At 41.4% G+C, this 24,528-nt stretch overlaps 1 protein-coding gene across 1 annotated transcript; it reads right to left on the bottom strand.

The window, feature by feature from the left end:
- Positions 1-453: 453 nt before the first annotated feature.
- Positions 454-4,025, bottom strand: ccr9b (chemokine (C-C motif) receptor 9b). Its single transcript, XM_084103582.1, has 3 exons — positions 3,732-4,025; positions 3,379-3,419; positions 454-1,931 (listed from the first exon to the last, which is right to left on the bottom strand). The coding sequence occupies exons 1-3, from the start codon at positions 3,754-3,756 to the stop codon at positions 888-890; spliced, it is 1,110 nt and encodes a 369-aa protein (XP_083959708.1). The 5' UTR covers positions 3,757-4,025; the 3' UTR covers positions 454-887.
- Positions 4,026-24,528: the final 20,503 nt, after the last annotated feature.

Genomic DNA, 24,528 nt, shown 5'->3' with positions numbered 1-24,528 from the left:
ATTTGTATTTACAAATTCCATACACTGATGTCTATGGAAGCTGCAATAATAATCTTTTCAATTAGGCTATCATTTGTTTAAGTGTTTTATTCATTGCATATACACATTGTGTAGGAAACTATACATTTTACTTTATTCTTCTCCCAGTTCACTAGACACTTTTATGTATTTTGGGAGAAATTGATGAATTTACGTGATGTGATTGATACTGAAATAATCATAAACAGTTCCAATATTTATTGTGAAAGTTTTTCTAAATTTTTGATTGTCCCACAGTTCTTCTACAACCAACAGTTTAAGTCGACAATTTAAACTAGTAAGAATGTAAAAGTTACAAGAATGTAAGAGTTTTCTAAAGGTTCATGGGACCAAAGCTGGCTCTATAGTTGATGAATCACCCATGAGTAAATAGAGATTTTATGAAACAAAATAAATAAAAATCAGATCTCAACATGTTATTATCCCACTTTTTTAATGCAAAATGAAATCCATTACACTCAACAAATTCTCAAATTATATGTACACTTTTCATACTTTTCTAGCAAAGAAATGTTGCAAAAATATTGTAAAGCATAATAGTATACCTCTAGGACACATTATACTGCTCTAACAGGAATCATCCATAAAATACTGGTTAAAAGCTCATGAACAGAATTTATGTACATAAATCTCCACAATATCCCATCATGTACTCCCAGAGAACTATACAGGAATAGTACCATGATAAAGCACATTTCATAGACCTTGCACAATAATGTTTGTGGTTATAAGGACCTATAACTCTGAAAAATAAGTCTATCATGCCATTACCATGCAAATGACATACTCTGTAGATGAAGACAAAGCTTTTGAAAAAGTTGTCGATACAGTAAGTACAGTAGACAGGTCTATAAAGAAAAAACAGGGGTGGTGTCAGTGTCGGACATAACAGAAGGCCTCTTAGGAACTTGTTGGAGTTTGCTGTTGTCGGCCAGTCCTAGGCTACAGGACATGCGCTGAAGCAGGCTCAAGAGATCCTTCCGGAAGCGAACCCCGATAAAGACGTACAGAAAAGGATTCAGGCAACAATGTGTGTAGGCAAGACATTTCACAATTTGTCCAGCCATATCTAAGCTTTGCGCGACTTTACAGTCCGTTATTGTAGCATTGTTGGCTTGGCCTGCTTCTATAATCAGATATCCATTTAACGGCAACTGTGACAGAACAAAAGCAGCCATAACTGCAAAAATTACCCTCAGAGCTTTGTGTTTTTCAAAGCTTCGAGCCAGCATGAGTTTACGAATAATGACTGAGTAACATAAAACAATGACCAGCAATGGGAGTAGGAAGCCAACACAGATCTGTAAAGCCAACACCAAGACTTTAGTATGGTTGTTGTCTGTGATCGAGTATACCATGACGCAGGAGCTGAGCTGGGGGCTTATATTTTTCACTTTGGCAAAGAGAAATTCCGGTAGAGCTAAGACGCAAGAGGCGAGCCACACAAACACACAAGTTATCTTACTATACAGCATGCGTTTGATTTTGTAGTTGTGTGCTTCGGTTACGTGGACGATGGCAATGTAACGGTCCACGCTAATGCAAGTGAGTAAGAGCATGCTGGCAAAGAAGTTAATTTTGTAGACTGCAGAAACTCCTTTGCAAATGGCCTGGCTGAACACCCAGCCTTGAGCGGCATTTGTTGCCCAGAAGGGCAAAGTGCCAAGGAAGAGAAGATCAGCCACTGACAGATTCAGCAGGTAGACGTCAGTCATGGTTTTGAGCCGGTTTCTCACAGTTGTGAAGATACAGACGACCAGTAGGTTGCCCAAAGCCCCCACAACAAAGATGATCCAGTAGAGAGGGGGTTCGAAGGTCTTACTGAACTGTCGCACTAGTTCTTTGTTACATATTCCACCCAGGTCTGATCCGTAGTCATCAGTATCAGTTGTCTGAAATAAAAATAAAAAAGGACATATTCAGGGACTTTCCATTTCATTTGATTTACAGATTTACTTAAAAACAAAACATACCAATCATCTAAAGGAATGTTCTTTCATGGAGCACAAAAGGAGAAGTTTTGAGGGACATACTGGCCTTTGTTTTTCACGTAATGAAAATAAATATTGCGCTATATTCTAAAATATTGGCACTTTCACTTATATTAAACTGTGTCACAATTAGTCATGTTCCATTAACATCACAACATCATTTAGTGTTTTGTCTTAAGGCACATATTGTAATGGATGCTAACAGTGGAGAAAAAATATTTAAATGAATATAACAAAAGTTTGGTCTGTTCAACGGCTTCGGGTTGAGCTTCACAAGACGTGGAATATTATATGAATGAGTCATGTTAACGACTTTTATTGCATTTATCATCATTTTAGAGCTCAGTCATCTTCATTATATGGTAAAGAGTGGAATGTACATTCTTAGCTTTTCATCTAAATCCTCTCAGAATGCTGACTATGAAGCTTAGAAATTTGTTTCCCACTGTCTTTTCAGACAGATCTTCCACTCAACTGACAGCCACTTCCTGTCTACAGTGGTACAACAGTCTCTCACCATTTTGCAGCTGTAATCCAGTTGATCAGTAAAGCGTGAATCAGTGTGACATCACGCCCCTGCGAACTTTGACAATCTAAATTTACGAAACATGTTCCGCAGCTCAGATCAGGTGCAGGTGTCTCTATTGGAGAAACCACACAAGTACACCGCATCCACATCCTCTTTTAACCCATTTCTGAAGCGTGCACAAACAGATAGAGCGTCACCCACCCTGGGGGTCGACATAAACACAGCCCCTTCGGAGCATGTCAAACACTAGATTCTGTTCCATCCTGACATACATACAGATAACAGATAAAGGATATGTGACGCACACCATGGAAAATCTTTTCATTGTGTTGTTTAAAAACTGCAAAATGTGGTAACTGCCAAATCTGTCTGTATGATCTCAATCCAAGAGGTGCATCAGATAATAAGGGACAAAGATATGGATTAATATAAGTAGTTTCACTTGACTGACACATCAAATGTCCAAAAAAGCATGCAGCACTAAAAGAAACAGAGCTTAACCTCTGCTTACTGAAAACATTTGCTGTGGGCGGCATTTAACTTTTGACTTGAAGAGTTGCGTTATGAAAAATAGCTTGACGACATCTTAGAACTTTAAAGTTTAAAAGTGTTACTGATGCAAAATTTGACTAGATATGTCATCAAACTTTTTTACACAAATACGCAAAATAGAACATATTTACGACAGAATTTGACAAAAAATAAATAAATAATACTATATTTACTGAGTGTAAAAATAGTATTTTATATATATATATATATATATATATATATATATATATATATATATGTATTCATTAAATATATAATAATACTCACCATGTCTGTAAAATCTGTGAAATTAAACGCATCACTTTCATCTATTGAGAGACAAAATATGTGATTAGAAAATATATGGAAGAGTGAAACAGTCTCTTTAAAGCCCTTCAGCAATGAATGAATGAACAAACTGTTGTTTAATGTAACCACAAATCACTCAGGCAATATATACACAAAGAATATTTTCAAATCACATTGATTCAATGATTTCAATTCGTCACATATAAGACCAAAGCAGCTAAAAGTTCATAAAAGGTCTCAACTAATATGTCAATATTCCTAAAGTCTTTAAACAATGTGTTATATACACAATCATATTAAATAAAAAAAATAAAATGATTTTTGATACTTACAGCCTGAGGTTGTAGAGACATCCATGTTCTGTCTCTCAGGAGAATCACAACAGATAACCAAGAGTATTACAACGGTTCAGTGATGAATAAGTTTCCCCTTCTGTCTTTAACTAGTTTATAAAACCACAAAGTCACGTGTCAGGGGATAGTAACGTCAGCCCCTTCCGAGGCTCCACACGTCGGTGTCATATGACAGTTCTGCAAAGAAGATGTACAAAAAAATGCATTTTGGTGAAAAACAGATACGTTGCCTTCTGCTCTGAACTGTTGCATCCATCCTTTGTCATTTGACTGAAGTTGCTTTATGGAGATGTGGGTTGTTATTACATACCCCCATGACTCAAAAGATGAAACCTTCTGACTTGGGGCTGCTTTCACCATGTACTTTAAGAAAAAGTTCATGAAGTGTTTATAAGACAGAAGTGTTCATTAGTGTAGATTATTAATTATTTAAATACATGTCTTGACTCAACTTGAATTGTCAAGACTAAAAATCTACTTTCATTATCATTCAGATTAAATGTGGAGTAAATACTGTTTTATACCATCGACATGATACATAATACCATCGACATGATACATGGCATTTATATACCTTAAGACTTACACATGAAACACAACAACAATCGGGTAAACAAAAGGGTAACTGATCTCTTAAAAAGAGGAACAAGCACATCACAAGACAATACATTACTAAATGTGACAACAAAATCAATGACAATGATGTAAATAAACCTGGCAAACAGCTGTAACCATAGTAATTGATAACGCACAGATTAAAACACTAACACATTTTTGTAGGCCTATTTGAACTAATGCAATAAGTCAACTCACCTATTATGCTTGTTTGTTCAATATAATTTAATATAGGAATACTAGAACTACTAGGGCTTTGAGAGGAGGAAAAGAAACCAACAAAATAAAAACAACAAGAGGAAAGTGAAACAAAAAATGTTAGATTTAACATTCACTTAATGTACAAGAATTCCCCTCATTGGGTGTTTTGATTTAACTTTCTCTAGAACTAAACATACCTCTGAGCACTGATTACCCGTTAACTGTCATGTGTTCACAGTCAGAGGCAGTAATAAACAGCTGTGACGAAGATTAACTGTCCAGTGTTGATCATGTCCTTGATTGCACTTTATATCATTGTCTGTCTGAATACTCGATTCAGATTATGGCAATAAATGGCTATATTTACAGTGAGAGGAAAAGTTTTGCGGAGTAACGTAAAAGCATTGATATATAATGGACCCTTTTCACAGACTGTGATTACGTGTTTTAACAGAACGTAAATCCTCCTTCGCAATGTCCCTTTGGGGGCTCTAATGTACAAAATATTTCTAAAACAGCAAAAAAGTTAAATTTATGTTAAAAAAATAAACAAAAAAACAATATATATATATATATATATATATATATATATATATATATATATATATATATATATATATATATATATATATATATAACAGACCATTATTTTGATCAGAAATTACCGTATAATTAATAGACTGGAGTACATTTTAACATATAAAACCCATGTGACAACCTGCTCCTTGACATTCATAGAAATACCCCGAGGAGTTTGAAAACCAAGTGTTTGAAACCATCATTTAAAACCACAAAAGGGTAATAGGATTTTTACTCAGAACCTTATAGTTAAGTAGATAACTTATTTATGTGACAACCAGCCTGAGTTGCCCCTTTACAACTATTTATAACACCACTATATAATAATCAGTCAGATACAACAGATTTGGAAAATTCAATTTGGAGTTAAGGCCTTAGGCCAGGCATTTTCAAACCTGTCCTGGAGCACCCCCAGCACTGGGTGCTTCTCATTTCTTATTTGTTCATCCTCGTTTCCTGTTTTACAACAAAGCTGCACATGGATCCCTACTATGTTGACCCTGCGTTACAGTTAGATGAGGGAGACATAAAATGTGCAGTCATGGGTGCTCCAGGACAGGTTTGAAATTAGGCCATGTTCACTTCCACTTTCTCTTGTTCTTCTCTGGACTTTGTTTTCCTTCTTAGTCCTTCTGTATGTTTCCTGTCATGAGGCACAGCACTTTTGAAAAATTAAACAGATCTTTACTCAATACAACTCAGGATTAAATGGTCAGTGGTGTTGATGAGGAATGCAGATATGTTGTAAGAACATTGCAACAATTGTTAGCTATTTAAACCTGATCTGACCCATTAAAAATTTATTTTGCTGGTGTAACCTAATGTTGTCACCTTTTTCTTTCACAATGTGTAAATTTAATTTGTGGGGAAAATGACCTTAGATAACAGATGTACAAATGCATTCTTGTGCTCTAACTTTTCTCAAGAAAAAGTGCCAAGTCTGCTTGTGGTGAAAGTTGCCCATACACACAGGGGTTTCAGCACCAAAACCTGATTTGAAAGTTTCAGGTACAAAGCGTTGTTTTTTCTGCGAAGGAACCCAACATGGTATTAAGATGGTGAGGTGTCGTGCCCACAGGTTTGTCGTTTTTCTTTCTCAGTTTAGACCACAGTGACTCAGAATGAAACGGCCATGTCCGGGACCGGGCAGTGGGTCTGGGAAAGTGTTCTCACAGGATGTGACATGTTCAAAGCTAATACAAGTGTGCATAAGCCAAAAGAAATCACCTGTGATTAGCAGAAAGAATAGATTCAAGGCATTAAAAACAGACACACAAGAAAACTCGTCCAGAGTTTTATATCATCAATCAATGACACGTTCGGTGACAGTGAGCTGCATTACAAGTGGGATTGAAATGGTGACTGCAAAGAAATCTCTAATGTTAATTTTGGTCATGGCTTGTCTTGAAAAATTAAGACAATTTGACGGTCGTCATTGGAAACGTCACACTGCAGGACTGTGAGTCAAGTCTTCTGAGAGGTCAAATTTGATCGCAACGGTCATTAATAGGCTGTCGGTGAACATGTGAAACTAATGTTTAAAAACTTCAGATTTTATCCTAGGATCAGAGGAATCTTTTGGGATTTGCAAAATTTGTCTCAGATGGCCAAATCGTGGCCAAAATCATACAGTGTGTACCTGTCAGAGGTTAGAGAGATTTAGAGTTAGAAACTGTTTCTGTGAGAAACTACTTGTGAAACTTATCTGTAGTCGTTATGCCACATTTTATTCACAGTAGTTAAACTGGCATGCATGCACTGACTCATCTAAATACTAGATCTGGTATGAGATCGAGACCTGTTCTGCACAGGGCATAACCACAAACGGGCTGAGGTAAAACAACAATGGCCTCCAACGATCGTTTTAAGACCTGAGCAATGAAAACACAGAATATTTGTTAACCACTGGTCTCCTACTCATTGTGCAGATAAAGCAGCTGTGACCTGAAAAGACATGGAAGACAGATCAGCTTTGAACCAAGCTGTTTTTTGTTTTTGTTTTTGTCTGATTTTAACATTTGCTTTATAATGTATTTCACCAACCTGGGCTCATTGGAATCTGGCCATGGTTTAATATGTTGGTTGTTTATGCACGTAGTACAGAAATTAAATGTCCAGTGAGTGGCCCTGAGAGATTAATGCTCTATTGCTTTGAAAATAATGTACACTAAATCACATACATTAAAAACACATTGGCAGAAGCAACCATGGCATTCTAGCTTTCTTCTTTAAGTCCTTGAGCTCTTTTATCGAACCTTGTGACAGTGTGACCGTGCACAGTTACTACATCAGAAAATCTATATATATTGAGGTGATTAATGCAAACATCAAAATGTATATTAGTTTACAAATCATGTGCTATGTTAAATGTGCTTTGAGGACCTCACATAGTAATGTGCAAGGAGCCGCGCACAAGTCTTTATTAATAATCTCATAACTTGTGTGAAAAGCTGCCACTAGTGGTTATTTCAGCTGGAAACCGAAGTGAATTGTATACTGTAGGTTTGTTTGGAGTTTTGCAAAACTGCAGGTAGATGCTTTTTCCAATGAGCCTATGTTGATTTTTACCAAAATTGCAATTAGAGAGCTTTGTTTTTTGTTGAATAAATACATTCAAAAAAGTGTACTTTTAATTACGTTTATGTACTTTGACTATCTTTGTCTTGCTAAACAACCATTATTATCTCTGCTTCCACCACCAGCTCTGGAGCATCCATGCGCTTGTAATATTACTAAAGGTTGCGCAACAAAATTTGACGTATTATGAAAACTGTCAGAATTTGAAATAAATTTATCACAGTTTGTCTGCCTTGCATTGCACCTAACAACACTACTTAAATAATATAAAACTACTGTAACATGGCTTATTTACGGTGGCCGAGAGAGCTCAATGCGCTGCAGCTGAAGAAAACACATGCAAATAGAAAAACACCCGCAAATTAAGAAAACGTCTTCATCAGTTTCACAATACATGTGTTCTCCAAATACTCACAACACAAACAAATATAGAAACACTCTGCAAAAGTTCACAACACAACCAAGTACAGAAAATTCGGGTAATAACATGGACATGGTGCTGCGTTGTCATGGGAACATCCCAGGTGAAAATAATGAGGAAATTATGTTGTCTTTCATTGCTCCCTCCCTCCAAACGGCTACATAATGGCACACAAACGCAGCCCTGCGCAGTCCCCATTTCAAGAGCTCTGCTGTCTGCCCTTCGAAGGGAGTAGGACATAGGGATGCTCAAGAGCAATAAGCATGTCCCAGCCGGGTTCGTCACTTATTGGAGTAACCAGGAAACGTTTCCGTTGTGGTCTTTTGTTGTGAACTTTTGTAGCGCGTTTCTGTACTTGGTTGTGTTGTGAACTTTTGCAGCCTGTTTCTGTATTTGTTTGTGGTGTGAGTATTTGGAGCACACATGTGTTGTGAAACTGATGAAGATGTTTTCTTAATTTGCGGATGTTTTTCAATTTGCATGTGTCTTCTTCAGCTGCAGCGCGTTGAGCTCTCTCAGCCACCGTACTTATTTCTTTAGCTAAAGTGGTAGCTGTCAGTAGTCAACATCCGCTTTTGAAAGTTACAGTATATTTAACAACGCTAAACAAACTCAAAAACTAAAATTACTGCTTGGTACCCAAACCAAAGTGATTTAGCTCCACAATTTAGAAAATGTACTTAGTTCGTTCAAGTTCTATAATAGAGATAATAATAATAATAATAATAATAAATACTCCCTGCTGGCCAAACAACTAAATAAAATTCTACCAGACCAAACACTTTCTAATCGCATTAGTCATGAAAGTGTCCCCAAGCACAAAAGCTCAATGTGAAGCCACTGTATCTAAAACTGAGTTGTTTTTGGTGACTCAAAAATCCCCTAGAGTTCTAGTGGTCTTTTGGCACAGTACAGAGAACTTTACCGCATAAGAGCAGTAATAATGGTCAGAATTCGTGAGCACTTCAAAAATTACCCTTAAGAATTACCCTATTATTTTTCATTATTGTTTTTTTCTGGAATTTGCCTACTTCAAAATCTTGTGCCACTAAGGAAATAAAATTTAGAAGCACAGCAGCAATAAACCACTTCCTGTTTCTTGTGTGCACTCTGTGCTGAGATTTGATTCTCAAATTGATGTATTGACGATAAGGCATATGCTCAGAAGTTTTTATTTGGTATTGAGTAATCCCATTAGTGTGTTTAGTTTGAAACAAATGAAAAGGTTAAGACGCCAAAATAGCTTTCTCGTATGTGTATGTCTCCATTTAGATGTTTCAGGCTCTGGCCCAATGCCTTAACAGCATCAAGCAGCATTAAAGTTTCAAGCATCAAGCAGCACTGAAGTTTCCATATCTGTTTTTATAAAGTGACTTTTTAATAAGACTTTATTTAGATTAGTTTCATGCTCAAAGAATAAACTCAAACTGCATATTTATAATTTTGATAAAAGCTATATCTGATTTACATGTTAATGACTGAATTCAAATTAAATTAGTTTGATTAATAGTAAAATGAGTGAGTCATCTCCAGTGTGCTGTAGGGTTATTAAGGCCTTTTACTTGACTTCCTGAGGCCTCTAAAATTGGTTACAGCCTTACAAAGTATCGTCTCTGTTTAAGGCTGGCCCATACTAAAATATTTTTTAAATCTTATCAGATTTTCAAAATGTGAGAGACCACAAACATGACGATAAAAAAAATCGTAGATTTAACAGCTTTGTTCCTATAGTGTGTGGTGTTCTTTCTTGGTCACATCGTGACACTCCACACACTATAGGAATTCAAACTAACAGATTATTTTCACAAACAACCAGATCCCCGACTGTGAACACAGGAAATCTGCAAAATCTCTTGTGGTCAAACAGTGACTTTAAAGTAAACAAACATGGCGGACGACAGGCAAGAAGAAATGGCAATGATAGAGTTTGGACTGTTTTTTACAGAAAATTCGAGAGCCACTAACGTCAGTCGATTCATCCAGCGCCAAGGGCAGTCTGGGGCAGTCATGGCCTAATGGTTACAGAGTTGGACTGGTAACCCAAAGTTTACTGGTTTGATTCCAGTACCGGCAGGAAATGACTGAGGTGCCCTTGAGCAAGGCACCTAACCCCCAATCGCTCCCCGGGCGCCACACAGGCTGCCCGCTGCTCCGGGTGTGTGTATCCACATTCGCAGTGTGTGTGTTCACTACTCACTACTCTGCTCCTAATGTGTGTGCACTAACTTGGATGGGTTAAATGCAGAGGTCAAATTCCAAGTATGGGTTATTGTCACTTTCACTTTCACGTCAAGGAAAATGTCCCACTGGATCAGATTTTTTCCTAAACCACACTTTCAACATTGAAGATCATCTATTCACGTGATAATTGTATTGTTTTATAGGGGAACCTTTGCCATTTCTTTCGCTGCCTTGCATGGTGTTGACAATGGCTTTTCATGCTGGTAAAATTCTTTACTCCAAAACAATCGATTGCTCCTGTCTGCCTCGTTGCTGCTGTTGAGTTGGTTTGCGTCTGTAAGCTTTGTATATCTTTCTGTTTTGAATCATTATTTACTATCATTCCTTGTTGTTTACTCAACACCACACATTAACCTGACATCGCTAGCTTCAATCTAAATCGTTATTGCTAGCACAACACGCTAGTAATTCGCTAGCCTGCCATCCGTGCCAATTCGCTAGCCTGCCATTTTTTTTTTTTTTTGAGTTCATCAAACCTCAGGTGAGTAGGATCAGTCAACAAACATGGCGAGTCATGTCATCTTCTCCTCTTATTGTCACTTGCAGGTTAATTGTAAGAGTGCAAGGGCTTTTAGATACTGCTTTGGATGCGCATTTATATTGCATTTATATATATTTAAAAATGACAATATCTTAAAAATATGTTCATTATACATGAGTTTAGATAAGTTTAGGTGAACTCTGACCTACTCTAGTTCAAAAGTATTTTGCGCGAGACAAAACCAGTGCTCGTGGAGAGTAAGCTAGAGGGCGCGGGCGCGGGCGCGATGAAGATGGTAGCTGAATGCAGTTTCTTGCCCCAAAAACATGGCAGAAAAAAGGAAGAAAACTTATCACTTTCACAACGAATGTGTCAGGTTTGGCATAGATGAAGCAGACAGAATGGTAAGTTAAATGCTTTAATTTGCAGAATGGATCGGTACAGCGAAACAGGTGAGTAAACAGTAAGTTGAATTTCAGGTGATAGCTTAACTGAAGTGTAACCAAGTCTCTCTCTCTCTTTCTCTTGCAGATGATGATGAAGGAGTTCCTTAGAAGACGGAATGGTGACTGGCTGAGAAGACCGGGATCGAAGGTAGGTATACAGGTAAGTATGGCAGAGAGTCTGTGTCATGTATAGACGAGATCAGACAATGACTGAATGTTTGTAGCAGGGTGAACTGATGATGAGGTCCAGGTGACGGTGATTAGTAATCAGGTGACAATGAGCGTGTGAATGACTGAGTGGGCGGAGTGAGGGAATGAGTGGAAGGAGATGGTGATGGAATCCTGACAGAATGGGAGGAGGAATTATTTTTTACGACTGTGAAAGAAACCTGCGTGTGTCTCATTTGCGGGGCGACTGTGGCGACGGCAAAGCGGCACAATGTGGAGAGACACTTCACTACGTGTCACAAAAGCTACCATGCTAACTACCCACCGGGAAGTGCACTACGGACAGAAAAGGCCCGCGAGCTAAAGGCAGCTTTGGGTAAGCAACAGTCTTTTTTCACGAGGCCGGCGAAAAAGTCACAAAAAGCAACCGAAGCCTCGTTTAGAGCTACACATTTTCTGATCAAGAAGAAGAGAAGTTTTCAAAGAAGCAATGATGATAATTGCTAACACTGTACTTAAAGACGAGAAAAATGGAACCGATCTAATCTCCACTCTCTCTGACGTCCAACTAGGTGCATCTACGATGGCTACGACAGGATTTTCAAGGTGCTATTGGAGGAGATGTCAGCTGAATATGGTGACCTGCTGCTACACACAGAAATCCGATGGCTCAGCAGAGGACGAGTTTTACTTTGTTTTTTGTCACTTTTGGGTGAAATAAAAGAGTTCAAGCAGTCCAAAGGCGAAGACGTCTCACTGCTAGAGGACACAGAGTGGACACTTGACCTTGCATTTTTGACGGACATTACTGGGAAACTAAACGACTTGAACTGCCAGCTGCAAGGCAAAGGTAAGACTGTTGTTGATATGATAAGTGCTTTAAATGCATTTAAAGCCAAGATGAACATTTTCTCTGTGGATTTACAGAGAAAAAAGGTGCTGCACTTTCCCTCTGTGCAGTTGGTGCTGAAAGACAATGCTTCTGCATCTGAGACATTTGACAAAGTTGCAGAAAAGTACTGTGAAGTCATAAACAGACTTGGGCAAGAGTTTGAGAATAGGTTTTGTGACCTTCATCAGCTTGAGCCATGTGTGTCGTTCATTTCCAATCCTTTCATGAATGTGGACACAACATGGTTTGCTGAGCAACTAAGTGCAACGTTCAACTTGGATGCTGGACAGGTGGAGATTGAAATCATAACATTGCAAAATGACCTCCACCTCAAAGCCTACCAGGCTGCACCAAACTTTTGGTCCCTTGTTGAAGGTTGCTAGCCTGTTTGGTTCAACCTATCTCTGTGAATCAGCGTTTTCTGACATAAACTTCATCAAGAACAAACACAGAACACGCCTCACTGATGCACATCTGAAAGACTCACTCACAGTTGCAGTGTCAAGTTACACACCAGATTACAATACACTGGTGAACAGCATGCAATGCCAGTCTTCCCACTAAAAAAGAAACAGATACCAGATGTTGTCAGTGGCAACATGGCAGTGCCATGGCGAAGTTGAATTAAAACAATGAAGAATTGTGTTCAATTTAAAAGTGTGTTAAAAAATGCTGCTGATTTGGTCATTAGTAGATTTATTTAAAAATATGTAAGTTATTTTTCTAACATTAATTGATAACTTTTTGAAACAGTGCAACATAGTTCATGATTTGTTAAAAGGGTTTGTCAGTGGCTAGTGAAAATGGGACATTTTCCTATGAAATGTAGTGATGTAAGTGATCATCTAAAAATGTAACAATTACTGAGATTAAAGTGCTGAATATTGGTATCTGTTTCCCTCCTTTATTGTCATTGTTGCTAATTATTGTGAGAAATCATTTACGTGATTAGTGTCTTCACATAGATGAGTATTATTAATAATGTATAACTAAAGGCAAACTGAGCAAATTTGTTATTTCAGAAGAGCGTATCAAACTGGTAGCCCTTCATATGACTCAGTACCCATGAAGTAGCTCTCAGTTTCAAAAAGGTTGGTGACCCCTGCGTTAAATCATCTAAATCGACAACATGTATGTTAGACCCTATACCGACTAAGCTACTGAAAGAGATGCTTCCAGAGGTCATAGATCCTCTTCTTAATATCATTAATTCATCATTGTCATTAGGATACGTACCAAAAACATTTAAGCTGGCTATGATTAAACCGCTTGTTAAAAAACCACAACTTGATCGTACAGAATTAGTCAATTACAGGCCGATCTCGAATCTACCTTTTCTGTCAAAGATACTAGAAAAAGTAGTATCTTCACAACTATGTTCCTTTTTTAGAAAGAAATGATATCTGTGAGGATTTCCAGTCAGGATTTAGATCGTACCATAGTACTTAGACTGCTCTCAGTTACAAATGATTTGCTCTTATCATCTGATCATGGTTGTATCTCGCTATTAGTGTTACTCAATCTTAGTGCTGCATTTGATACTATTGACCACAACATTCTTTTAAATAGACTCGAAAATTATGTTGGGATTAGTGGAATTGCATTAGCATGGTTTAAATCATACTTATCTGACCGTTATCAGTTTGTAGCAGTAAATGAAGAGATGTCTCATCGATCACAAGTTCAGTATGGCGTACCACAAGGCTCAGTACTAAGACCGTTGCTGTTCACTCTGTACATGCTGCCCTTGGGAGATATCATTAGGAAGCATGGAATTAGTTTTCACTGTTATGCTGATGATACTCAGCTCTATATTTCTTCACGCCCTGACGAAACTTACCAATTCACAAAATTAACGGAATGCATAGCTGATATAAAAAATTGGATGACTAGTAATTTCCTACTACTTAATTCTGAAAAAACAGAGATTCTAATTATTGGACAAAAAACTTCCTCATGTAATAACCTAGAATACTGTCTAACACTTGATGGCTGCTCTGTCAAGTCTTCGTCGTCGGTTAGGAACCTGGGTGTGCTCTTTGATACCAATCTTTCATTTGAAAGTCACGTGTCTAGTATCTGTAAAACTGCATTTTTCCATCTTAAAAATATATCTAAATTACGGCATTGACAAATGCAGAACAATTAGTTTATGTGTTCATGACATCAAGGCTAGATTATTGTAATGCTATTATGGGTGGTTACACTGCACGCTTAATAAACAAACTACAGCTGGTTCAAAACGCATCAGTTAGAGTTCTTACCAGAACCAGGAAGTATGACCATATTAGCCTGGTTCGGTCAACACTGCATTGGCTCCCTATTAAACACTGTATAAATTTTAAAATATTGCTGATCACTTACAAAGCACTAAATGGTTTAGCTCCCCAGTACTTGAGCAAGCTCTTAACCCATTATAGTCCTTCACGTCTATTGCGATCTCAAAATTCCGGGCAGTTGATAATACCAGGGTTGCCAACTTTTCAGTTTAGCTCGGAGTGAGACTTCTCCAACGGGGGGGGGGGGGGGGGGGGGGGGGGGGGTAGGGGGGGGCAAAAGACTTCAAACGGGGGGGGTAAGACTTTCCCTCTCTGCCGTGCGTGCGCGCGCTATCGGTTGGTTTGGAGCACAGTCTCTGTCTCGCATGCGTGCTCGCTCTAGATTGTGGGAGATTTTTAAATCATTTGCGCCATAACTAGTGGTCCATCCAGTAGTTAAGAGCCTGAATTGTTTATAGTAATTCTGAAATTTAGTGCACATGAGTGAAAAAAAATACAGCACAGAAGAATGTCGATTTTTGCGTGAGATTTCTTTGTTGAGCGTGAGAGCGTGAGATTGAGGCTGAATGCGTGACTGTCACGCGAGATGCGTGAGAGTTGGCAACCCTGTAATACCTAGAATATCAAAATTGACTGCTGGCGGTAGATCCTTTTCCTATTTTATCCTCTTCCTAACATTGTCTGGGAAGCAGACACACGCTGTCAGTTCAGATCTAGACTAAAAACACATCTCTTTGGCCTAGCATACACATAACACATTATTGACTTCTATAATTCAATATTAGGCTGCATAGTTTAGGTCAGCCGGAACCGGGAACACTTCCCAGAAATCCTGATGTACTTGATGATGTTTTATTAACAAAGTTCAGGAGGAGCACGTTCAGATAATGTGGAGAGCACTCAGCAATCAATGGTAAGAGGTGTATATATACATTCAGCAGTCTCACCTCAATCCATTGACAGTTTAGCAGCAACCCTCCACCACCCCTTCTCCACACTTCTAGTCCTAACCACTTACATACGAGGGGGAGTACTCTGGGTTTGGGCCGAACTCTGAGCTCGGAGCCCTCCCCCCGGACAGCACGCCAAATACGCATTAAACTTTACCCCCTCTAATTGTATGTAAGTGTGAACTCGTGAATTACATCATAAGAAGGATGGCGTCTACGCTAATATTAGTCTCTCTGTTTATCCGAGGTTTACCGCAGTCCACCGGATCCAGGCTGTATCCAGATCTGATGAAGGACCTGCGCCTGGACACGATGACAATGCAGTCCTGAAGTGTCAATCAGTCCATCCCCTGTGAAGGCCTCCTTCCCTTCCCTTTTACCTCAGTACAGATAAAATGTTGTCGGGATAGTTCCGGTTCGCGTGGCTACGCAGACGCGACAAAAAAAAATTCTGTATTATACATTTTTAAAGCCAGACAAGTAGTTTATTGAGGGTTGATTTGTAAAGAAGGACTACACGCCTGCGCACATATATATTCAAACGCGCATACCTTTGGACTGAACACGTAATGCGCATCTGCGATTTCGTGGGTTTGCGTTTTTGAGGTTTGCACAGAGATAACGGATAATCATTTGCACCTTCAAACCTATTTCAGGGAGTGCGTTTTTGAGACACCAGGCACTGTTTTGTGCAGATGGACGGCTGGAGCGCATTAAGGATTTTCCTGTTAGAACGGTGTTGTGTTAGCAGCCCCTAAGTTTATAACTAATGATCTTCGCAACGGAAGTGAATCAATCAATCAAAACTAACTTTAGCTGGACTATAACTTTATTCTACAGCTGTTGTAAAGCCTAAACAATCTGTTACGGTAATTTCCTATTATCTCTGTAAAGCTGCTTTGAAACAATCCATATTGTTAAAAGCGCTATTATAAATGAAGGTGACTTGACTTGACTTGGTAAGATCACAGTCCTCAGCAAGCAATTGTGTGGAGTTTTTTTTACTTGGCTACTATTTCAACCACAAGATAGCTAGCTTTCAGTGCTTTCTCTGACTCTGATATTGCACTATTCATCATGATTGGGAAACACTGACATAGACTTTGAGCGAAGAAGATGCACAGCTGCAGTCTAAGCACTCTTGTAAAAATGATAATATGGCTGACATGGGACAATTTACCTGGTCATCATTTTGTGCTGCACACCAGTTCATAAACTCTCTCCATTTATGAGCATATAAACACCTAGAAAAAGGAGTCCATTCCTGTGCACAGTATTCAATGTGATGAGGTTTGTGATATTGGCAGGCTCTGCTGACCGACCATACATGCAAGTTCCACAGCTCTGGGCTGGGCTGCCATACTAAGCCTGCGCTTGGGAACATGCACAGCTCAGATAGAGAGAAGATATTGATTGGCACATAGAAGGGGGCGTCTCTCTGGCTTTTGCAGGTGTCATAAGTGTATCCGTGCTGTCCATTTTCTAAGAACATGGCAATGATGCACTTGGGGAGGAAATATTCTAATGCCAAATGAACAGGCAGTTCCAGGCAGTTTATGTGTCACACTTTTTTCTGTATCCATCCAGGCACAAAAAGCTGATCTGTCCAGCCTGTGCTCAACGCCGTTGCAACAGCATCCTCCTGACAACTTGTCCCATCATTACGCCTGAACTGTAAAGCGTCTCACCATACCAGGGGGCTAGAGCACACATTTAGTTACTTCTTGACATGTTTCTGACACACAATTTTCCTGTTTACATAACAATGCATGTGTTCGTATACCTTTATGAAAGCATGATGGCTATTATGTTTCTGATGGGTCACATGTGTTTTGTATTGTGAAGGGCAATTCTGTAAAATAGTGATCCAGACTTTACAATGGCACACAGAGGTAAAGACTGGCCTTTCTGAACACCATGATATAAAACCACACACTGTAGCTAAAGCCTTTTAAGTGTTTTTGGCATGGTTAAAAAGAGTACCAAGTGGTAAGCCCCTTGATGTTTGTAGTGAATGTTTATAGTGAAACTTTCAAAGCCACAGTCTGCTGTCAAGTAACCCAGCTCTCCTGATTTATAATATGAGTGCATGTGGGTTTTGATGGCTCTGTATGAGTATATTTGTAAGAACAGTGGTGTGTATTAGTCTGTATTAGTTCAAAGGCCTTAAACTGAACCCACAAAATCTATTTACCTTAAATAGCTTCAAATTGGAGATAGGGGCCAGATTATTAAACATGGCACATTAGCGTGAGAACATTTAGCATTTTAGACAGTTGGCACAAATTATAGAATTGTCATGGGTATGATACTACCAGAAATTACGGTTACAGTATAAAATCAAACTTACTGTAACAGGGTTGAAGGGCTTAGTAATGATGAATATCTACTGTTCCCTTTTGACTTCGGTCCACTCGACATTGTGTCAGTAGCTGATGCTTTAGGGAAACTTCTTTGTCCGAGAAATACTGAAGCCCTATTGAATTGCACCAATCTGCACGATTGGCTAATGATGTTCAAGCACACAAATTGACCTATTGGTAAGCTCCTCCCCTCAAACGCAAATAATCCAATGGCACTTGATTAACCATTGCATAGGGACCAGAACTCAGACATATTTTGGTTTCAGCGCCTAGAGAAACATTGGAAGATCCGAAAGCTCTCATCGGTTTGATGGTGTTTATGCTACAAAAATGGTAAAACAATGTGTCTGTGGTACTTGTATCACTGATTCCAGCTATCCTGAGACGATGGGCAATGGAATTTATTTTATTCCATTTCCTAAACCCAAACAAGACAAAGCAAAATGTCTGCTTTGGATTAAGCTGTGTATTAATCCAATGATGTGGGCGCAGTAACCTGGTTCCCTAAGGATTCAACCCCAATCCCAATGAAGATGAAAACGTTCATTTTCTGGTTGTCTTACTCTTATAAGTTCCAATTAAATTTAGTGAGTCCATGCTAACGTACAAACCTAAATAGCTAACTGTTCTCATGTCATGTACAGACTGGTCTACAATTCAATGTCTCTCCATATTAAACTGGTTAAAAGTAAATTAATTTAATCTTACCCTGCAGTACATGAACAGTGTTGATCCTGGATGTTGCCATCTGTGATCGTGATGACTGTAACATGAGGCTTTTCCCGCTTGCATTGTGATCAGTAAACCCTCGCTGCCAAATAAATGTTGTTACCCACCATATTTATTTTAAAATCTTTTATATATCCTCCATGGCATAGTTAGGTCCCACATAAATGCTCCTCTACGAGAGGTGGTCTTTCTGTGTCCAACATTCATCAAAAACATCTTGGGACAAGGTTTGCACAGTGACAGCTGTTGCAACAGTAACTAAGGGGGGGCGGGGCTTACGATAGGTCAATTGGAGGCGGGCCTTGGCGCTATAAGGCCAATTCACACTGCACCAACAGAAGGCAATGGACACTTTGCCAGGTTTTGTCGGATCAGTGCGTAACCCTTGTCAGTGTCTGTTGGCGTCTGTTGGTGCTTGTTCTCACCGATTGAATATGCTGAATTGGATTCAGAATGTCTGATAAGTGATGTGCTGTAATCTGGTGACTGTCGGAATTATTCTGTGTCTGTCGGTGCAGTATGAATTGGCCTTTATAAGGAGGCACTGAATAGTCATTGCCTCAGAATCTTTCTCCTTCAGAGAGCTGAACTGTCTTCAAGAAGCCATCTACAGCTTGCTGTTGATATACGCTTGCCAGTGGACAGTGGCCGGATTGTTGCTCCCCTGCAACAATTTTTCTTTCAGTGATTTTATTTCAGAAGCAGTGCTGCATGAGTTTGTGAACCTTAAGATGTGAACCTTAAGAACTGAGGTTATGAGGTCACGCCAACTAAGTGACTGCATTCCTCTCACCGAATTCTTCAAGAAACAAACATGGCTTCAAATGCTCCCACCCATTGTGGTGGAGCTGCGAGCAGAGATAACAACAAGGGGTTCACATGCCGGCAAAGGTCCAGGATGCCCCCGGGTTTCTGAACAGATAAAAGCAGCCCCCCCACCTCAGAGCGGCGTTTTGCCTTATTAGCACAAAATGTTTGAGTCACTCATTCAATCATATGATGTAAAAAGGTTCCGCATGCCCCCTGCTCTCAAAATGTGCCTATGATAAAAGCAGCCTCAGCGTGGCGTTCTACCTTGTATAGGGCACAAATTGCTCCAGCTGCTTACTTGTTCATATCATATAACCAGCCCCCTGGCCTCAGTGACGAGCTGTCGTATACAAAGCAGGCAGCCTCAGCCTGCACAAGAGGACGTGTAGTGTTGCTTACACTACCACTATGTACACCGGCGCTGCCGCCATTTATTTGTTTTTCTATGATAAAGCACCAACTGTACCGCTGCTTTCATAAGGTTGTGTGGTGTTGCTTACACGAACCACTATATACTTCGGCGCTGTTCATTGCCTTGCTATGATAAAACACTGGCTATGCCACTGTTTTCATAAGGTTGTGTAGTTCTGCTTGCACTAACCATTTGACTGTAAAAAAAGATGGACGATGCACCTTCACTCTCTTCCAATGTCGAAAAGTGAATCTGCCAATGTCCCAATATGGCACTGACATCTTGGAGCCCTAGACTGCGTAGTAGTGAACTCAGAGCCCAAGTCTGTGCAGTAGTGAACGCGAGGTGGAGCCACTGTATCAAGGCCCCGCCCACACTCCCGCAGAATCGGTTAGTACTGCAGAACAGTCAAGTTACGGAAATGTAGAAATTAAAGTTAATTAAAGTTAAAGCTTCAATATCCTCCAGAATATCCAGGGGAAAAAAAGTCTGTTGGTGCCTCAGTGACTACTTCGCTCAGAGAAGCTGTCAATCTCAGCGGTCAATCATGACATCACACTTCTGTTTTTTTCTACGAACACTTGAAACATCTTTGGAAAAAATGTATTTGAAGGTAGTTGAGTTTGTCTCACGTCCCATTAGATTACATGGAGAGGGCAGGGTTTATGACCTATATTGCATCCAGCCACCTGGGGGTGATCGAACATTTTGGCTTCACTTTTGTCACGGTTCATGAATCGGCTGTCTCATGCTGATGTGTCTGCGTGAGTGTAATTGTGTGGGTGTGGTTACTCGTTGTGTTGATTAGTGTCTCCAGCTGTCATCAATCCCAGTTCCCTTTATATGCCCAGTAATTTCCCTCTCATGTTGTCAGATCGTTGTGGTTGTTCCTCGGTGCGTGTCCTGTTCCCGTGCCTCATCTGCAAAGTTCTTCGTCTGGATTTCGTCAGTTTCTTCGTGTCGTCTGGATGTTCCACGGTTCCTGGTTTTCACTCGAGCACGCTGATCACCGCACCACCACCGGATCGCCATCTCGTCCCTGCTTCATTTGCCACCTGAGTGTTTGTCCCCGACCTGTCTTTTCATCTGACCACAACTAATAAACTGAGTTTTACTTGCATCTTGCATCCTCCTGTTATTTCCTCACAGAACGATCTGACCAACCATGGATGCAGCAAGCGTGACCCAAGTCAACAACTTCATCGCTCACACCATCACACGTATGGACCAACAAGAGGAGGGCATCTCGGGCACAGGTCGTGCGGTGCAAGCACTCGTGAAGCAGGTGTCCAAGCTCACCCAACAAGTACAACTTCTACGGACTCCCACTGCGCCCTCCACGCCAACCGTTCCCCCACCATCAGCGCCCGCAGCAACGGAGGGATCGGAGCCACGCCTACCCACACCAGGGGGATATTCCGGTGAGCCTGAATATTGCAGAGCGTTCCTCACGAGATGTTCCATGCCTTTTGCCTTACAGCCACGCACTTTCCAGAGCGAACAGGCTAAGGTGGCATTTGTATTAACCCTGCTGTCAGGGAAAGCAGCCCTTTGGGGAACGGCGGTGTGGGAGAACGGAAACAACTGCTGCACCTCGTTCCAGGCACTCTCCGAAGAAATGAAGAGAGTTTTCGATCGTGCAGTGGCGGGTAAGGAGGCGGCCAGATTACTCGCCGAACTGCGACAGGGAGAAGGCTCGGTGGCGGACTTTTCCATTCGGTTCCGCACCCTGGCCGCAGAGTGCCGTTGGAACGAGGAGGCGCAGTGGGATATGTTCCTGCATGGGCTGGCTGACCGCGTTCAAAGAGAAATTTACGCGATGGACTTACCGGAGACGCTGAACGGACTGGTGGAACTAGCTCTGAGAGTGGACGCTCGACTGAATCGTGTGACCAGATTGACGCGTCCCAGCCGTCCACAGCCCAGCACGGAGGACCACCAGCCCGGTGGTGCGAGCGCGGTCAGCCCCGCATTCGACCACGAGCCCATGCAGGTGGGGAGAGCTCGGCTTTCCCGGGAGGAGAGGGAAGGGGCGGAGATCCCAAGGACTCTGCCTATACTGTGGCCGGGCGGGCCACTTCATCCACTCCTGCCCGGTAAAAGAGCAAAGCCTGGTAGTAAGTATGAGGCTACTATCAGGTGGGATCTCCACCGAGAAGACTCACCATCATCGACCCTCCTCCCGGTAAGACTGAGATGGCGAACGTCGACGCACTGCACCAACGCACTACTGGATTCGGGAGCGTAAGGAAATTTCATGGACTTCAAACTTGCACTTAAGCTTCAGATCCCCGTCACTCCCCTCTCGCACCAGATTACCGTCAACGCACTCAATGGACAAGAACTTCCCCGGATTACACATTCTACTGAAAACATCACCCTCATCACTTCTGGCAATCACACAGAACTTATCTCATTCCTACTCATGGACTCACCACTTGCACCAGTGGTTTTGGGACACCCGTGGCTTTCCAGACACAACCCCCGTGTCGACTGGTGCACTAACACTGTTTCCACATGGAGTAACCACTGTCATGAGTCCTGTTTAGTGTCTGCCTGTCCCTCTGTGTCTGGTTCTGTGTTTCAGAGTGAGGCAGCGGATTTGTCTAACGTGCCCGCGGAGTACCTCGACCTGAAGGAGGTGTTCAGTAAGTCTCGTGCTGCTTCTCTCCCTCCGCATCGTTCCTATGACTGTGCGATAGATCTACTGCCAGGTAAATCTCCGCCTAAGGGCAAACTTTACTCTCTTTCTGTTCCCGAGAGGGAGGCCATGGAGAAATATATTTCTGATTCTCTAGCCTCTGGATTCATCCAACCTTCCTCTTCTCCTGCGGGGGCGGGGTTCTTTTTCGTTGGGAAGAAGGATGGTTCTCTGCGACCTTGCATTGATTACCGAGAGCTGAACAACATCACGGTAAAGAATTCTTATCCTTTGTCGTTGATGTCTTCAGCTTTCAAGAGGTTGCAGGGAGCATCCATTTTCACAAAACTGGACTTACGAAATGCATATCATTTGGTTCGCATCAGGAAGGGGGATGAATGGAAAACCGCTTTTAATACCCCTAGGGGGCACTTTGAATATTTGGTTATGCCCTTCGGGCTTTCCAACAGCCCAGCGGTTTTCCAGGCACTCGTGAATGACGTGTTGAGAGACATGGTAGATCAGTTCATATATGTTTACCTGGATGACATATTGATTTTTTCTTCATCTCTCCAGGAACACGTTCAACACGTCAGACGAGTGCTCCAGAGACTGTTAGAGAATGGGCTTTTTGTCAAGGCGGAGAAATGCGTGTTTCATGCACAGTCTGTTCCTTTCCTAGGGTACATCATCTCCTCTGAGGGAGTGCGCATGGATCCTGACAAGGTTAAGGCTGTGGTAGATTGGCCAAGTCCAGATTCCCGTAAGGCCCTACAGCGGTTTCTGGGGTTCGCCAATTTTTACCGGCGTTTCATTCGCAATTTCAGCCAACTAGTCGCACCTCTGACTGCCTTGACCTCCCCCCGAACGACGTTCAGGTGGTCGAACACTACCGAGGCAGTGTTCACCAACCTCAAGAGTCGCTTCGTTTCGGCTCCCATCCTTGTCACCCCTGATCCCACACGTCAGTTCGTGGTGGAGGTCGACGCGTCAGAGATGGGAGTAGGAGCAGTGCTTTCACAACGCGCTTCCTCAGACGACAAGATGCATCCCTGCGCGTTTTTTTCTCATCGACTATCGCCTGCCGAACGTAACTATGACATTGGTAACAGAGAGTTGTTGGCAGTCAAGTTAGCGTTGGAGGAGTGGCGACATTGGTTAGAGGGTTCGGGGGTACCCTTTATCGTTTGGACCGATCATAAGAATCTTGAATACATCAGATCTGCTAAAAGACTCAACTCCAGGCAGGCTCGGTGGGCTCTTTTTTTCGGACGTTTTGATTTTGTTCTCTCGTACCGCCCGGGTTCCAAAAACATCAAACCCGACTCTTTGTCTCGTGTTTTTGATCCATCCGAACGCCCGGTGACTCCCGAGTGTATTTTACCTGAGAAAGTTGTCATCTCCACTCTGGTATGGGAGGTCGAATCGAGGGTCAAGACAGCCCTAGAAGGGGTAACACCTCCGCCTGGTTGCCCACCGAGTCGTTTGTTTGTTCCGGAGGGGTTACGGTCCGACGTTATTCGATGGGGTCATTGCTCCAACGTGGCTTGTCATCCAGGAGTGACTCGCACCAGTTTTCTAGTTAAGCAACGATTCTGGTGGCCATTAATGGCTCGCGACATTCACGATTTTGTTTTGGCTTGCTCAATCTGTGCCACTGGTAAGACATCTAACCAACCCCCAGACGGGTTACTTCGACCGCTGTCTGTCCCTTCGAGACCCTGGTCCCATATCGCTCTAGATTTTGTCACCACCCTCCCGCCCTCCAATGGCATGACGGTTGTTTTAACCGTAGTGGACCGGTTCTCGAAGGCGGCACATTTCATCCCCTTGCCCAAATTACCTTCAGCCAAGGAGACAGCGGTCACAGTCATAGATCACGTCTTTCGGTTACATGGCCTCCCGATGGACGTGGTCTCTGACAGGGGTTCCCAATTCGTATCCAAATTTTGGCGAGAATTTTGTAAGTTA

This window comes from Abramis brama (genome assembly GCF_963993115.1).
Source record: "Abramis brama genome assembly, chromosome: 24".
Taxonomy (NCBI): domain Eukaryota; kingdom Metazoa; phylum Chordata; class Actinopteri; order Cypriniformes; family Leuciscidae; genus Abramis; species Abramis brama.
This window is presented reverse-complemented; position numbering and strand designations above follow the sequence as displayed.

What these genes read in the sequence shown, in the direction of transcription:
- ccr9b (XM_084103582.1), bottom strand. Translation starts at nt 3,756, where the DNA reads ATGGATGTCTCTACAACCTCAGGCT. An exon ending in TGTCTCTACAACCTCAGGCT is followed by an intron (nt 3,420 to 3,731) that starts GTAAGTATCAAA and finishes GTCTCTCAATAG; the next exon opens with ATGAAAGTGATGCGTTTAAT. An exon ending in TCACAGATTTTACAGACATG is followed by an intron (nt 1,932 to 3,378) that starts GTGAGTATTATT and finishes TTTTTATTTCAG; the next exon opens with ACAACTGATACTGATGACTA.